The 17,430-nt window shown below is 42.9% G+C and overlaps 1 protein-coding gene across 1 annotated transcript in view; it reads right to left on the bottom strand.

The window, feature by feature from the left end:
* WWC1 (WW and C2 domain containing 1) overlaps positions 1 to 17,430 on the bottom strand; it is a 218,560-nt gene that overhangs the window by 119,980 nt on the left and 81,150 nt on the right. The window contains exon 2 of the mRNA XM_040344669.1: positions 8,522 to 8,631. Coding sequence (XP_040200603.1) covers positions 8,522 to 8,631 — 110 coding nt within the window. The remainder of the gene's footprint in view (positions 1 to 8,521; positions 8,632 to 17,430) is intronic.

The following is a 17,430-nucleotide window of genomic DNA, read 5'->3' as shown; positions in this document are numbered from 1 at the left end:
GCCGATAAGACCCCTTTTATCTTGTAGCGGACCACCGGCTGAAGAAGAGGATACCGGGGTTATGGTAGCTAGCTGCTATCATATGAAAGGTATTTCTCTTCAAACAGCCAACATATTCCTGCGGCAGGTGGTCTGTAAGTTGTTAAGGACCGTAAGGGTTTTATGGTAGGAAACCATCTATGAAAAAATAGGACAGAGGCAGTGTAACGGTCACCACCGTTTACGATATTCCCATTCCATCGCCCCACGACAGCTTATCTGACACTCCACAATCTAGCAGACACGATCCATCCCATTTCACAGAATAACGAGACATACGCTCTGTTACTGGTTTCAAAATGTATGAACAAACTTTAATGGTACACTCTCAGCTTTTTATGCAGTTACAGGGACAATGAACTCTCCACCCACACATCACACAAAGGGGCTTCAATCACATTCTTTTAGATAATGACATCCAGTTGAGCTAATCATTAGTCACTCCCCAGACGTCCCGTCTCCACAATTAGACAAGGTAATTACTACAGCTTGACAAGTCACATTCCTTTACTAAACATAATTGACATGCTAATTCCCTACCCCTGAAAGGAGACATCTGACCCTTCAGACTTAGTTAGCATCACACAATGGACAATGGAATGTCTTTCAAGAGTCTATTGACCTGGTGTGGGTCAGCATGAACCAAACTGTAATATTCCAAGATATCCTGCAAAACATGAATTATCGTTTCTCAGTCACCCTATGCTCAAAAGGGGCACAGGGTAACCCTAGACCCAAGAGTCATTAGTGACGCTGGCATAGGAGTACCCCCCCATCCTTCAAAGGTCTCTGGGTGTCACGGGTCATTCCGTTACAGGCAGTAATATAAATCAGTATCTAACCCCCCTTCATTCTAGCCTAAAAAAAAAAAACAGTTTTGTACAGAATACAGCCAATTTCCACCTGGCAATAATTATGATTCATAAGAAATAAATACTTGCAATGGTTAACGAATAGGTTACTCCAACATGTTATATTCCTGATAAGTGCCTTATATGAAAAAGTATCTTGTTCTCTCTGCATTGTTTCCTTTGGGTGAAATCCCTGGTGTATCTGCCAGTTCCTCTGCTTTCCTAATAAAAACTTACTACACTAGGCACGAAAGCACAAAGTGGTCAGTGTTCTGGTGGTGCTGGGAACTGCTCTCCTGCAATGATCAGACGTGCTGAAACATCCTCCCTGCACAGACATTTCTTGGGAAGTTAAAGGGACACTAAAGGTTCCCGTTTTTTTTATTTTTTTTTAAAATAACAAACCTTGTCATACTTACCTCCACTGTGCAGCTCGTTTTGCACAGAGTGGCCCAGATCCTGGTCTTCTGGGGTCCCTCGGCGCCTGTCTCGGCTCCTCCCCGCATCAAACCCCCTTCATGGGAACCCCCATGGGGGCTAGCTTGCGGGCGCACTCTTGTGATACACTTGGCAGCTATAGCCGCTGACTGTATCACGCGGCCCCGCCCCCCCCCCCGGGAGCCAATGGCTGCGCTGCTATCAATCAACCAATGAATGAGCCGAGAAGCCAGCGTGTTCACGGCATGGGACTTTCAAGGGGTCAAGTAAGTAAACGGGGGGGCTGCTAATCCTCAGATGTTTTTTCACGTTAATGCATAGAATGTATTAAGGTTAAAAAATATGTACCTTTACAACTTCTTTAAGTGGACTGCTGTTTCTCATCCCCTTGTAATCTGAGCTCTGTATGCACCTCAGGACAGAATGAGGGACACCTAACAAATGTATGTAGGCATAGGACACGCCATTTAACATGGTTTCCTATTGGTCACGTTCACATCTATGCATTTTATGGAAAGGGCCAGGGACTTTTTTCTGGTTTTTAGTTCCATAAACTTCAATAAATCAAAAATGTATATTGAAATAAAAAAAAATGCACCTGGAATATGCAAACTGCAGCCTGCATAGGTGTGAAACAGGCCTAAATGTACTGCAGGCACGTCCTATATAGAGTAAGAATGCCCTGTCCCCATCTCCCAATTTTGTTCTTACATTGACACCATGTGACACTGGCTTTTAAGCAGAGAAAGATAATTTCACAGAAAATAAAGTATAGCAACAGCAAAAACAGGGGATCAAGTGTCAATAAAGAGTACCTGTCACTGCTCAATCTGTTGCTGATCCCTTCTGATAGCAATAAAGGTGAATCACACTTTTTGTAAAAAATAAAATAAAAAATTGAACAAAAAAAAAAAAAAGTAAATAAAATAAATTCCACCGTGTACGCACATGTCCTGCACGCATTTGTGTGTTCCGCACGCATATGTAAATGCTGATTGCACCAAACATGTACAGTATTGCTGTGAACGCCAGAGTGAGAGCAATAATTCTAGCACCAGAGCCCTGAATATTTCTGTATTCTTCTGCAATAAAATAATGTTACCCGACTGTTTGCAGTGCCAGGATGATTGAACTCCTGAACGTGCGCAGGAGATACATCTAGAACCAAACACCGGCACCCGGAATAAGACAGGGAGAAAGGTGCCAGTGCTGGCAAGGGAAATGTGGATTTGCTCAGAGACAAGTACTTCCGTTATGTTTTAAGGTGCAAGACTGTATCATCTATAGTGGGCTTGACACAAATATAATACATTGCCTTTCAAAGGAAAGAAGCCACAATTCCCAGGTTGTTTACAGTTCTCATTGAGGAAGGTTTTACATACTAAATGCATTGGGGAGGTCTTTGTAGAAACAGCTCTAAAAGACCATGGTCCGGATTCAGATAGCCTTTACGCCGGCATATCTATTGATACGCTGCGTAAGTGCTACGAAGCGCTGGCGTATCTTCTTTCTGTATTCAGAAAGCAAGATACGCCAGAATTTTACTAAGATACGGCCGGCGTAAAGGCTCTTACACCATCGTATCTTAGGCTGCATATTTACGTTGGCTGCTAGGTGGCGCTTCCGTAGATTTCCGTGTCGAATATGCAAATTAGGTAGATACGCCGATTCAGAAACGTACGTCCGCCCGGCGCATTTTTTTACGTCGTTTACGTTAAGCTTTTTCCGGCGTAAAGTTACCCCTGCTATATGAGGGGTATCCTATGTTAAGTATGGACGTCGTTCCCGTCGTTTGCGTAAGTCGTTTGCGAATAGGGATGTACGTAAGTTCCGTTCACGTCTAAAGCACTGGGATTCTTTCACGAACGGCGCATGTGCCGTTCGTAAAAAATGTAAAAATACGCAGGGTCACATGAAATTTAAATAAAACACGCCCACATCATCCAGATTTGAATTAGGACCTCATACGTTACGCTGCCGTAACTTAGGGCGCAAGTTCTTTCTGAATACGGAACTTGCGCCCTAATTTACGGCGGAGTAACGCATCTGAGATACGTTACGCCCCGCCGATAGATACTCCAATGTATCTGAATCCGGGCCCATGTCTAGAACAGCAGGCTTATCCTCCCTTTGCATAGTGCAATCAAGAAAAAAAAAAAAAACACACTAGACAGGTTTTTAAAGTAATTTATTAGGCAGCTCCTGGGGTCTTCTTCCGACTTCGGGGGTCTTCTTCCGCACTGATAAGTGGCACTGGTAGGTGACACTGATGGGCACTGGTAGTTGACACTGATAGGTGGCACTGTGGGCACTGGTAGGCAGCACTGGCAGGTGGCAGAGATGAGCAGGCGGCTGCTCTCCTTCATCGGGACCGATGTCCCTCTAACAGCAGTCAGTGATCGGCTTTTTTTTTTAAATAGCCGATTACCGGCTCTGTTTACAACACATGATCAGCTGTCATTGGCTGACAGCTGATCACGTGGTAAGGGGTCGGGATCGACCCCTTATTCCGATCTGTGATCCAGCGAGTTTTATAGACTGATCACAGAGCTTGCCGTGCGCGCCCTGCAGGGGGCGCTCAGGCTGCTCGAGATCAGGGGGACATCCAAGGACGCCCTCCCGGCAAATTAGGTCCGCGCTGTAGCCATCTTTCGCCTATAGCATGGATCTGAAGTAGTTAAAGGGGTTGTAAAGGTACAAATTTTTTTTCCTAAATAGTTTGCTTTACCTTAGTGCAGTACTCCTTCACTTACCTCATCCTTTGATTTTGTTTTTAAATGTCCTTATTTTTTCTGAGAAATCCTCACTTCCTGTTCTTCTGTCTGTAACTCCACACAGTAATACAAGGCTTTCTCCCTGGTGTGGAGTGTCGTGCTCATCCCTCCCTTGGACTACAGAAGAGTCAGGACGCTCTCTGCGTTGCAGAAAAAGGAGCTGTGTGTTAGTAGGCGTCCTGACTATCCTGTAGTCCAAGGGAGGGGGCGAGCATGACACTCCACACCAGGGAGAAAGCCTCGCATTACTGTGTGGAGTTACAGACAGAAGAACAGGAAGTGAGGATTTCTCAGAAGAAATAAAGACATTTAAAAGCAAAATTGAAGGATGAGTTTAGTGAAGGAGGACTGCACTAAGGTAAAGGAAGCTATTCAGGGGAAAAAAATTGTACCTTTACAACCCCTTTAAGGTAAAACCGCTTTTCTTAAAATTTTAGTGATTGGCCGCGTGTCTTATTAAATTCCCTTTCGTGGAAAAGTGTTATAACTATTGTGGGGTCACCAGTACGGTATTTGTACATTGAAATCATATCCCCTCTCAAGCGTCTCTTCTCCAGAGAGAACAAGTTCAGTGCTCGCAACTTTTCCTCATAACTATCCTCCAGTCCCTTTATTAGTTTTGTTGACCTTCTCTACGCCCTCTCTAGTTCCAGCACATTCTTCCTGAGAACTGGTGCCCAGAGCTGGACGGCATACTCTAGGTGCAGCCGAACCAGAGTCTTGTATAGTGGGAGAATTATCGTTTTATCTCTGAAGTTAATCTCCTTTTTAATGCATGGCAATATTCTGTTTGCATTTCTTGCAGCATGCCATTGCTGAGCCTGTCATCTACTATGACCCCCAGGTCCTTTCCCATCCTAGATTCCCCCAGAGGTTCTCTCCCTAGTGAGTAGATTAGTAGTGCATTCATGTTTTTGCCACCCATGATTTTACATGCATGCAACTTCTGTCTTTCCTCCTATTATTATCCATTATGTAGAGTGCTATAACATGGGTTTTACACAGACACCACACATACTGTACAATAAAGTGGTAGCAAAGGCTAAAGGATTTTTTTACCTGAATGCATTCTCAGCCGGGCAGTACAATTTGGTGGATGAAAAAACTATGGCATATGCCCACAAAATCTTTATCACATTCAACTAATTTATAAAATAGGTGGCTGGACCAATGGAAATACCATCAACTCTCAAGGTTCGTCACATCTCTACCACAACCACTACGCTCCCTGTTGGATCTAACTCCGGTAGAGAGATTATTTGTTGATGATCAACCACCCGGGAAACCTATCTCATACTTCCACCAGGCGCTCCTGGCCCTTACTTCCTGCATTCCTTTCTAAATGGGAACAAGATCTTCAAAGCCCTCTCTCAGAAACACAATGCTCAATGATACTTCAACTAACCCACATCTCCACCACATCCTCCAAAGCGGCAGAGGTAAACTACAAATTGTTGACAAGGGTCACTATACCCCTGTGGTGCTGCACAAAGTCTTTCCGTCCATATCAGCGCTATGGAATGCGGAGACCAGGCAGCACATGCTCACATCTGGTGGTTTTGCCCAGGAATCCGACCATATTGGTCTACTATATTATATTGGATCAAAGAGATTCAGGGCTATGCAGTTCCAAATGACCCTTGGGTGATACTGTTCAACTGTACAGGCAAATCAATAGGAACATATAAAAAGTCCATAACACCCCACCTCTTGAATGCGGCTAAGGTGCTTATTCCCAGACTGTGGAAACAGAACATCCCTACATTACGCCAATGGCGATCGATCACATATAACATATGGAAGATAGCACTTACTCCCTCAGACATAAATCAGACCTATCCAAGAAGATATGGTCCAGTTTGTTTGCCTTTAAATTCTCAGCCACATATGCAGATATCAGATCTAAGACGGTATAATGCTGATGACTAGTTTAATATTGAATAAGCAGGTGTCATATTGAGGCAGCATACTCCTCCCCTTTCCCCTACACCCCATCCCCCCCATCTATAAATTGCTCTCCCTTTACTTTTTGTCTCTATTCCTTTCTGTTTTCTCCCTCTGTTCTATACATTTTTTTTTTTATTATTGTTGATTTTACAATGTGGTATGTCAGGCCCTCATAAGGCAATTACTTCTGCATTTTGTACCATACCCAACCAAAGAGTAACGCTAGTCCATGTCGAATGACCAGCCCTTAGTCCTCAATGGTGTTAATTGTACACATTCTGATCCCACAAGCTATTCCCATTCAATGCTGTAATTTATGCCTACTGTGTTGGCCTATTGGGGAAATGTACGTGTATTTCATTGTAAACTGTTTTATACCTTACAATAAAAACGTATTAAACAAAAAATTTTAAATCGTGGCTGCCCGGTTGCCATTTTATTTGGCCTATACAATGTACGTATTCAAAAGACACATTACTACTGCTTTACATTAAAGTCAAATTCATACTATATGTGGTAACAGATGTTTTACTGCATGCTAACACATCTGTTACCACAGGGAAACACAGGAAACAATTGTTCCATTCACACCATAACGCAGCCTAGTGCTGCAGTAAAATGCAGACATCGTAGCAGGCCGAACCGCTCTGCAGTGTTGGACATATTGCAGTGAATACACTTAAAATAAAGCGTGCACAAAAAAAAAAAAGGGATCCTTGTGATGCGGTTAATCGTGCACCACACTGCCCCCTCGAGCCGCCGGCAACGCATAGCGGCTGGAGCAGTGTGAATTGGCCCTAACATTTCTACATAAGTAGAATTTTCAACTCCTACAACTGTTGTAACATATGTCTCTAAAGAAAAAGGTTTACTTATGAAAAGGGTGGATTTGATTTAAAGCACTAGTAAAAAGGCTTGAATGAAATCAACTTGATTTACCATATTATCCAGCGTATAAGATGATGACCTTTTGTACTTAAAAATATCCCCCAAAAAATCGGGGGTCGTCTTATACGCCAGTACCTGTATGCAGAGTCAGACTGCGGGCGTCCATTGTTCAAAAGTCACGCCTCCTCCTTGTCCTGTTCTGTGATGGGTAAGCATGAATGAATGACTTGTATAGCGCTACACATGCAAATTGAATCGCCTCTAGGCGCTTTTTGCAGCCAGTGTCTTCCTGGCTGGTGCGGTTATTTACCCCATAGGATCTCGACACGCTTGGGACACACAGTCGTACACACAGATATATACTGGGCCAATTTGGACAGGATCCAATTAACCTACCAGCATGTCTTTGGAGTGTGGGAGGAAACCCACGCAGACCTCGGCCTCGGACGAGAGGACGTCCGTGATAGGCGGAACACTGAACACAGGCTCTGCTGGGAAACTGAGTGTTCCGCCTATCATGGAACAAGACGAGGAGGAAGCGCAGCTTTTGAACAATGGACGCCCGAAGTCTGACTCTGCATACAGGGATAAGGTATGGAGATTGGCACAGTGAGGTAGGCAATGGGCACAGTGAAGTGAGTCGGAAGGGGGTCATCTTATAAGGTAAGTATATCCCAAAATCAACCTTTTAGCTGGAAAATTAGGGGATCGTCTTATACGCCCAGTCGCCTTATACACCGGCAAATACGGTAAATCATCATTTTCAAAGCACAACTGTTATCTTTATCCTACAGCGGCTCCTCCTCTGACCCGCTGTTGACTCACTGACAGTCTCATTCACTTTAATGCGACAGCTGGTGATGCGGCAGAGTCACAACAAGGTGAGGGAAGTGGCAGCAGCAGGTGAGTGGATGCCCGCTAACAGGCACTGCCATGATGCCTCTGAAATTACAGGTGCTCTAAATGTAGGGACTTATTCTTGCTGGTAGTTAGAGTCTTTAATATTTGCAAACAAAATGAAGGTTTCCTATGTAGAATAATAAGCTGTCAGGTAAGTAAAACAGTGATATCATAACCGATTCAATCATACAGTTTGTAATGTACATAGATTTACAAAACAATGGGATAAAGGAATTTTTCTGAACTTTGTTTTATCTCATGGTTACTGTGAAATTGTTTGAATATATAAATGCAGGGCATGTTATCTCAGCTTGCAGAGCTTGGATTCATTGAATGATTTTACAAAAAAAATGTAAATATTTCAGAATATACAGCCTTGTGCTACATAACTAAGCTCAATTTCATGCTGAATAACTAAATTATTAATGTATCTTAAATAGGAAACCATCTTTTTTTTTACAGTAAAAGAAATAGGAAACTATCTTTAGATAGATTTTTACTCCAAAAGCATTTTATTAAAATAAATTTGATAAAAATCTAAAAAATATTGATTTAAAATTGATCATTGATTTATATCCACCTTGCTTATTAACATTCATTTACTTTATCATTCACATTGTGCAATAATCGTTAGGGAATTGGCACAGTAATATACAGTATTATGAATAACACACAAACACTTACGATTGTTATGGTCAATGTAGAATACACCAACTTGACTGTCATAGACTTCTTCCCATCCAAGTGGCAATTCATCACCAATACAGTCAGCAAAGGTTAATGGTTTTGTATATCTGGAAAACAAAATCAGCATTTTACTACCATTACCAGACATTACTGTACCATACTTATTTGACTACATTTGTCATTACTTAAGATAAAAGTAAAACATTTTTTTATTATTTTTTTTTTTTTTTGTGATATTGTCCTTCATAAATAATTTTATATGCAATCTATAGTAAAAAAAGAACACCCTAAAACATAAAATACATTTTTAAAAATTGAGCTACTGTAGATACATGGTATATATTTTACATTAGAATTTGTCCTGTTTATAATTACACTAAAGATTGAGATTCTGGCACAAAACATTGCAACTTATTTACATCCTAAAGTAGAGTTCCACACATTTTTTTTTAATTTACCAGCATCCACATGCCTATCTGCAATTACAAACGGCAAATTATTATTTTTTCTTTTCTAAATACCTTATTTTACATGCATTAATGCAGCACTTCCTGTCTGGCCGCCTAGGCGTTTCCCCATGGACTGGGATGTTGGCGTCATCTATCCCAGAAGTCAATGGGAATCGCCTAATAATGAAATCTCGTGTCATTTCTGGTCTGGGAGGACTTAGGCGCCATTTTGCTATGGCAACCTGTCAGGATGAAACAGCACTGTGCAGTGGCATTAGTGCACATGCATGAGATCAGGAGGTGTATGCAGGGTAGCCATCTGCACCGAATACCAGAAATGAAGACAAGTGGGCTACAAATGCCCACAACAGCAATGGACCCGGCCTGGGGGACTGGAACTCCACTTTACATAAATGTGTTTCCTGATTTAAGATTTTGTGCATTTTATATAAATGACTCACAAAAATTTAACAAACAAAATTAATAATGTTTAATGAAAAATATTAAAATATTTATGGTAAAATTTGTAATAAAATATCGAAGGAACAAGAATATCTGAGGGGAGAAGGGGAAGAGGAGTTATTAGAGTTCATACTGGTAACTATGGGTTAAAAAGTGATTAAAAAGTTTTTTGTTTTTTTTTAAACATGTTTAATTGTCAGGTTGCTGTCATGACATCACAGGTAGATCAAATGTCACCCCTTTGATCTGCATATTAATTAAACAGTGCATAACGAATAGCACCAACATTGCTACATACTGTAGCATGTTCTCAAGAAGCTTGAGGAGTACAATCTTACAGCGCAGAGGTTGCTTAAAGCAAGAAAAAAAAAGTATGGATCACGTTCCTTTAAAGCATGTTATACAGCACAGTGTGCGGTGTGCGGTGTAATTTGGCCCCCTGTATCACCGGAAATACCTGGCTGATCCTGCCTGGTTCTGCCCTCGCCTTTTGTACACTGACCACAGTGTATTATGGCTGCTGAGCCCTGACTGCGTGACAACAGACATTGCCTCCTGGCAACATTAATACATCCCAAAAACACAAAACACATAAAAAAAAAAAAAACTATTAAAAAAACACAAACTACTCCAAAAAACACACCATGAAAATGCATCAACTGCAACCAGCATAGGTATGAACCTAGCCTTAGACAGGGGGAGCAGCAGTGTAGAAGAAGGGTAGGGCATGCACTCCCTGTTTACTTTCATTTTTCAAGGTCCACTTTAACTGTCTGTGCCACCACCTTCATAAATCACCTACCATTAGTAGATGTAAAATGTACCCTTAAGAAAATAAATATAAAAAAAAGATATTACATGCAGACTTTGCATTTGATTGCAAGATCTAATCTTGTACCCAGACTTAAACACACTCCCATTCCACAGATGAACATTTACCAAGATGCGGTAGTCACCACCTCAACAGTTTTGTTTGAATAAATTGGTGAAACGTTCCTCTCTAGGCCATTTCTGCCCAATACAGCCCACATACGTCAATGGGGCTCATGTATCTCTGTCTCCCAGCCACAGAAATGTATGGTGCTAAACTGCACAGGTGGGGCCAAGAGAGGGAGCCTTTCACCAATGGATGTAAACCAGGGATCCTCAAACTACGGCCCTCCAGGTGTTGTGAAACTACACATCCCATGAGGCATTGTAAACCTCCGACATTCACAGACATGACTAGGCATGATGGGAATTGTAGTTCCTGAACAACTGGAGGGCCGTAGTTTGAAGATCCCTGATGTAAACAAACAATAAAGGCCACAGTCGACTGTCATTCACAGGGGGTGAAATCACTAGGTTAGGGCACAGGGGCAAAAGGAAATGTCCTTTAACCATCTCCCTGAGAAATGGAGACCGGGAATGGAGGCCTAGTCAGGAAGCGCTCCATGGCTCGGTAATGGGATCGCTGATCTCCAATTTTGCCCATGAAGTGCCGGGGGGAGTCGAGGCGTGTCACCTCCGGGTCTGTTGTTAGCAACAGAAGCTGTACGGAAGCCACGGATCACAGGACGGGAGCAGAGCTCAGAAGTCACGCGTCCGCCATCTTAGAGAGCCGCGCATGCGCCCCATCTCATTTTTTGCAAGTCCAAAATATATGAAATATGTTTACTACATGCCCACAACTCAGCCAGCATAAGAAAAATTGTAGTAAGCAGGGTAGGATACCATCGGGTTATTATCTTCTGCTTTATCTTCCAATGGTAACACAATAGGATACATTGTAGGAATAGTGAAACGCTGTAGCAAGGGATTTTTGGAGATCCATCTCCCATTTAAGTAAAGAAATAATTTAGGTGCGATTTGATTTGATTTGTTTTGGAGGAGGTTGTAGAAAAGGGAGATGCCTTTAGCAGGTTGCACTGATAAGGTATAGAACTGCAAAATGCATGTGAATTGGGGGGAGAGGGTGAGAAGACATGAAAGGTTTTATATGTATAAATGTTAAGTATTCAGTTTCAGATAATCCATGATCCTTTGAGATTACAATTGATTAATCATGCAAACGTGCTTCACCTACTGTGAATATTTGGTAATTGCTGCCTATCATTCTTTTGCAAATGTAATGTAGTAATAACAGCTTGTACATGTGACATTGTCACTGTCAGCCTGGACAAAATCCTGTCCGTTGCTGAAATAGAAAAACATAATTTATGTTTTAAGTCCAAAGCACACAGTTCTAAAATGTTCCCATTTAAAAACGATTTGAAAGAAATGACAGTACATGGGAAAACATGAATACCTTTCTTACAATCATCAGAATCAGCATAGTCACCATCAGTCACTAAGTTATTGTCAAGCTGTTCACAGGCTGGAAAGCCTGAATGATCTCATAGTAGCAGCTCTAAGAGGTCTCCCAGCAACCTATGTGTAATGAAATGCCTGAGCGTTAATGAAGCATGAATAAAAAGGGAATTAATTGGCAGCTTCCAGGACAAATGCTATACTGTGACAAGCGCATTCATTGCAGATACTGATTCCATCTAAACCCTGACTATTATTTTACATTAACAATAACACGTTTACAGTAGCTAATACCACTTAATTGTGTCTGGAAGATAACATGAACTCCTTAGCTACTTTGAAAATAAATGTGTGGTTTTTAGATTTCGTATTGTATTGTGCCTCACAAATTAGGTTTTGAAAGTAACTTAGCAGTAATTTACACTAGCAAATGTGTGCCTGTTCCGTAAAAATATAATTCAGAATGCTGTTGAAACCCACTGCACTGCTATGGTTAAGTGATTCTAAAAAGACAAGTTTTTATTTTTATTACAAAAAAAAAAAAACACACACAAGATTATACTTACCTACTGTGTAATATTTCAGAGTGGTGCCCTACCTCTTCTTTGGTGGTTCCCTGCTAGTTCTGTACTTTCCTTCTCCCTGCAAGTGCCCCCATAGCAAGCCATGTTCTATTGGGGCATTCATGTGGGCGTGCTCCCAAGCCAGGCTCTGTGCTTCCATGGACACACACAGCACAGCTTGGCCACACTCCCATCTCCTCTTCACAGGATTTGACTAGCAGAAGCAGGAGCCACTGCTGCCTTTGTCTCCTGTGAGATCAAGAAGTCAGTGAAGTGGTACTTTAAACAGGAACAGCGCTGGGAGGGGGTCTGGGGGAACTAGTGGAACCTTTTTTACATTAATGCATTAAAGGATAAGTTCACCTTTGGGAATATGTTAAATGTTCCACCACGTTTTTGGGTGAAACATGCAACAGGTTACCACTCTGCAGTCGTTTTCTGACCCGCCACCTCTAGTGATAGTGAGCCAGGAATCTTCTCCCCAAACTCGCTGTCACAATAAAATAAAAACAACATGGTCGTGCGGGGCTTCACCAACATGGTCGTGCGGGGCTTCACCAACATGGTCGTGCGGGGCTTCACCAACACGGTTGTGTCAAAAATTCACACAGTTCTTTGAATGAATAAAACTACAAGTACCGACAGCCTCTGCGGCTGTCGGCTTGTAGTTCTTAATAAGCTACCCAGGGCGCGATTGAATGCTCTAGGTCAGTGGTCTCCAAACTGCGGCCCTTTGCTTGCATTTATCCGGCCCTTGGGGAACCATTTCATTCACTGACACCAACAATGGTACACAATTACTCATAATGACACCAACAATAGGGGCCCAATGACACCAAAAATGGGGCCCAATTCCACCCAATGACATCAACAATGGGGCCCTATGACGGGCCACAATTCTTCCCAATGACATCAACAATGGGGCCCAATGACGGGGCAAAATTCCTACAAAAGACAGCAAAGACAGGGCACAATTCCTCCCAATGACATCAATGGGGCGCAATGACAGGCACAATTTCTACAAAAGACACCAAAGATGGGGCACAATTACTCCCAATGACATCATCAATGGGGCCCAATGACAGGCACAATTCCTACCAAAGAGACCAAGGTTTGGGGCATAATTCCTCCCAATGACATCATCAATGGGGCCCAATGACAGGCACAATTCCTACCAAAGACACCAACGATTGGGGCATCATTTCTCCCAATGACACAAGTGATGGGGCACAATTCCTCTCATATACCGAAGATGGGGCAAGTTTACTCCAACTGATGCTGGGACTTTTTTCTACTCCCGATGGCCACAGTCTGGCCCTCCTAAAGCCTGATGAACAGTAAAGTGGCCCTTTGCTTAGAAAGTTTGGTTATCCCTGCTCTAGGTAGTTCATTGATCCTTCCTGTCATGCAACTGCCTGCTCATACGAGGTACGGGCAGACAGCTTACACAGTCTGCAAGAGTCCTGCATTGCAACGCTTGGCAGGCTCCTAAAAAAAAAATTATATATATATATATATATATATATATATATATATATATATATATATATAATCTCAATTGCACATTTTACCTTCAAAAATATGTGCATTTTTTTTTACAAAAGGTAAACTTTCCTTTAAGATAAAAAATATTTTGATGGTTGAACCATATTAACAATACATTAAGCTTAGGTGGTAGAATGAGAGGCTTCATTACTTACTTTACGCCCACCCCAGCCAACTTCAACTTCTTCCCAATGCTCCAGCCTATCTGTGGCCCCTTGGAGACATCCCATAAAGCAGGGCTATAGACTGTTGTGGATTAGGGGAGGGGGGGGGCAGAGCACAATAAAGAGAACCTTCTATTGCGGGGAGGAGGCGAGTAATATAGCCCCTTCCGCTACCCCCTAGACCAGTGATGGCGAACCTTGGCACCCCAGATGTTTTGGAACTACATGTCCCATGATGTTTATGAACTCTGCAGTGTAGTTGGGAATTATGGGAAATGTCGTTCCAAAACATCTGGGGTGCCAAGGTTTGCCATCACTGCCCTAGACCTAATGATTTAAAACTTGAAACCTATTACAAGGGTATTTTTCTTTAGTGCCCAGAATCTGGCTTTAAAAAGTGCAAAATCAGTGTAGTGGTGTTGCCACACCATGACAGGAAGCTGCATTAAATGGTATTTAACTCCCTTTTTTTCCTTCTTTACTGCTGACAGGTAGGACTTTTACTGTATGGCAGAAGGGACCCTATTGATCTATTCTGCCATAAATGCTTCCTTGCTTGTCAGCTGTAATTTTCAGTGAGCCATGCCAGCACCTGATCTGTGCTCCCTTGTACATGAGCAGGATTTACATCATTGCAGCCTTGCCATTCAAGTGGCCAAAGAACCTGGAAGGAAGACCAGGCATAGATGGAAGCACCCAGGACCTACCCGATGGGTGACATCACAACGTTAGAAGTCACATTATAACAGGTATGTGGTACATACTAGCATTTATTTGCAGGGGGTATGTAGGGGGTCATGTATTAACCTGTTCAGTGCCATGCGGCTTGCTTCATGTTTGGAACACAAACAAACCGCTGACAAAGGAATGTGAAGATTTACTGAAACTACCCAATCAATGCATATCTTAGGGCCCTTTCACACGGGCGGACAGTTCAGGTCCACCTGCCGTTTTTTAGGCGGACATGCCCGCTGACCTCCGACCCCACCAAAGTGTGAAGGAGGTAAACCCTACTTTTCCATCCATTTGGTGGATCGGAACGGGTGACAACGGACTCTACGGGCCATCATCATCTGATCCCTCATAGGGGAGAGCGGAGCTCTGACAGGTTGGTCCCTGCACAGTGTGCAGATACAGACCTGTCATCTGCCTGCTCAGTGGGGATCAACGGAGCAATCCTCGCTGAGCTAAAGCGGAGCCCGCACACGGACAGCCCCGTGTGAAAGGGTCCTAATGCAGGGAAAAAACACAAAAGTACAGGTAGGAAGGTTTATAATACCTTAAAAGGTCAGTTTGAGATCAGCCGCTGGGTTGCTTTTATTCCTCCATACAGGTCAACAAGAATGCATGGCAAACACACAGTAAATAGATGTCAAAAGTCTGTATAGACTAGCCATAAAGTGAATCCTTTCTTGTCCTGGCCCCAGCCTTACAGATTAATGGCTGTCCTGGGCAAACGAATGGCCACTATCCTCTATGAAAATATTCAGCAAACACACAAGTCTGTATTCATGGTATTTCTTTATAGTCAACTTGGGTAGGAATTCTGTGGTGGAAGGGAGGCATGGGGGGGATTCAAATATAAACTTACACTTTCACCGCTAGGGTCGGTTTTGCATTCATTGAAAATGTGTTAAAAGGCCTGAAGATTAGTTAAAACAGACACTTATCTGAGAGCAGGGGCCCTGATTTTTATTTTATTTTTTAGAACGCTACAGGATATTATCAAAACTGTATATTAAAAAAGGCATATTTTTGGGGTGGCACTACCAGGACCTGTGAAAGTGATCAATCGCCTTTAGAGATGCCCAAATCGCTTCAACCAACAGTAGGCTTAACAAGTACGCACATTCTCCCACCGGTTGCAGGGGCCACTGCCACCAACTTAAAGGATAAGTTCACTTTAAAAAAATATTTAAATGCAGGAGATTAAGTTGTTTATTAAAAACTCCAAGTTAACAACCGCAAAGGATGTCGGAACTTATAGTTCATTCGTACACAAAGCTGTTTGTATGAATAATGCAGCCGTGTGGGAGGAGCCCTGCGCGGCCATGCTGTTTTCAAAAAGTGAAAGCTAGTACGGGGAACTTCTCCATGTTGCATGTTCCACTCTAAAAAACAGTTGAAACATGTAACATGTTCCTGAAGGGGAACATATACTTTAAGGCCCTGTACACACGACCGAACATGTCTGCGGAAACTGGTCCGCAGACCAGTTTCAGCGGACATGTTCGGTCATCTGTACGTCCGACCAGACAATTTTCCGGCGGATCGAACAGGTTTCCAGCGGACAAATGTTTCTTGGCATGCTAAGAAACATGTCCGCTGGAAGCCTGTCTGTCGGACATGTTCGGTCGTCTGTACAGACTCACCGGACATGTCCGCTCGGTCAAAAGCCCTCGCATGCTTCGACGCATGCGTGGAAGCATTGACCTTCCAGGGCCGCGCACGGCCGCGTCACCGCGTATCGTGTCCGTGCGGATTTCTGTTTGATGGTGTGTACAACCATCAGACAGAAATCTGCGAGCAGACATGTCCGATGAAAACGGTCCGGCAGACCATTTTCATCGGACAGTCCGTCTGTGTGTACGAGGCCTAAGCCTTACATCAGTGGCAGCAAAATGATTAATATAGCATAGTTGGGTTGAAACGAGAAAAAAAAAAAAGAAAAAAAGTATACACTATACCAGTGATGGCGCACCTTGGAACCCCAGATGTTTTGGAACTACATTTCCTGTGATGCTCATTTACACTGCAGAGTGCATGAGCATCATGGGAAATATAGTTCCAAAACATCTGGGGTGCCAAGGTTCGCCATCACTGCCCTATACCCACAGTTGATCCAAAGGAAGGCAAAAAACCCTATAAAGCATGGTCTAAATTGTATGATTCTGGCGGAGAACACACAACTTTTTTTTACACTAAAGTATAAATTGCAATGTTTTGGTCTAGAAAGTGTAAGTGCCGGTTCACACAGGGGCAACCCGACATACAGCGTGACTTTGCAAGGCGATATGGAGGCGACTTTAGCGCGACTTATAACGCAACTTAAAGTTGCCTCCAGGACAGGCGACTTTGGCCGTGGCCAATCACAGAATAATCAGCTCTGTGGGAGGGAGGGGTTTGTCTGAGTAAACTATTTTCTCTTTCTGTAAAGTTGCATCAGTTAAGATGGAGGCAACTTCCATTGAAATCTATGGGTACAAGTTGCCTAGAAGTCACCTTGAAGTAGTACAGGAACCTTTTCTGAAGTTGGAGCAACTTCAGTAGTGTACATTAGGACGGCTCTCACACACTTCAATGGAATTTCTTATGTCCAGCGACTTGGGGCAACTTGGGGCGACACATGTCAGATCCCAAGTCGCTGTAGTGTGAACCGGCACTTAGGCCCCGTACACACCATAGAATCCATCCGCAGATAAATCCCAGCAAAT

Source organism: Rana temporaria, chromosome 3 (assembly GCF_905171775.1).
Source record: "Rana temporaria chromosome 3, aRanTem1.1, whole genome shotgun sequence".
Lineage (NCBI taxonomy): Eukaryota > Metazoa > Chordata > Amphibia > Anura > Ranidae > Rana > Rana temporaria.
The sequence above is the reverse complement of the archived record's forward strand: the minus strand, read 5'-3'. Positions and strand labels throughout refer to the sequence as shown.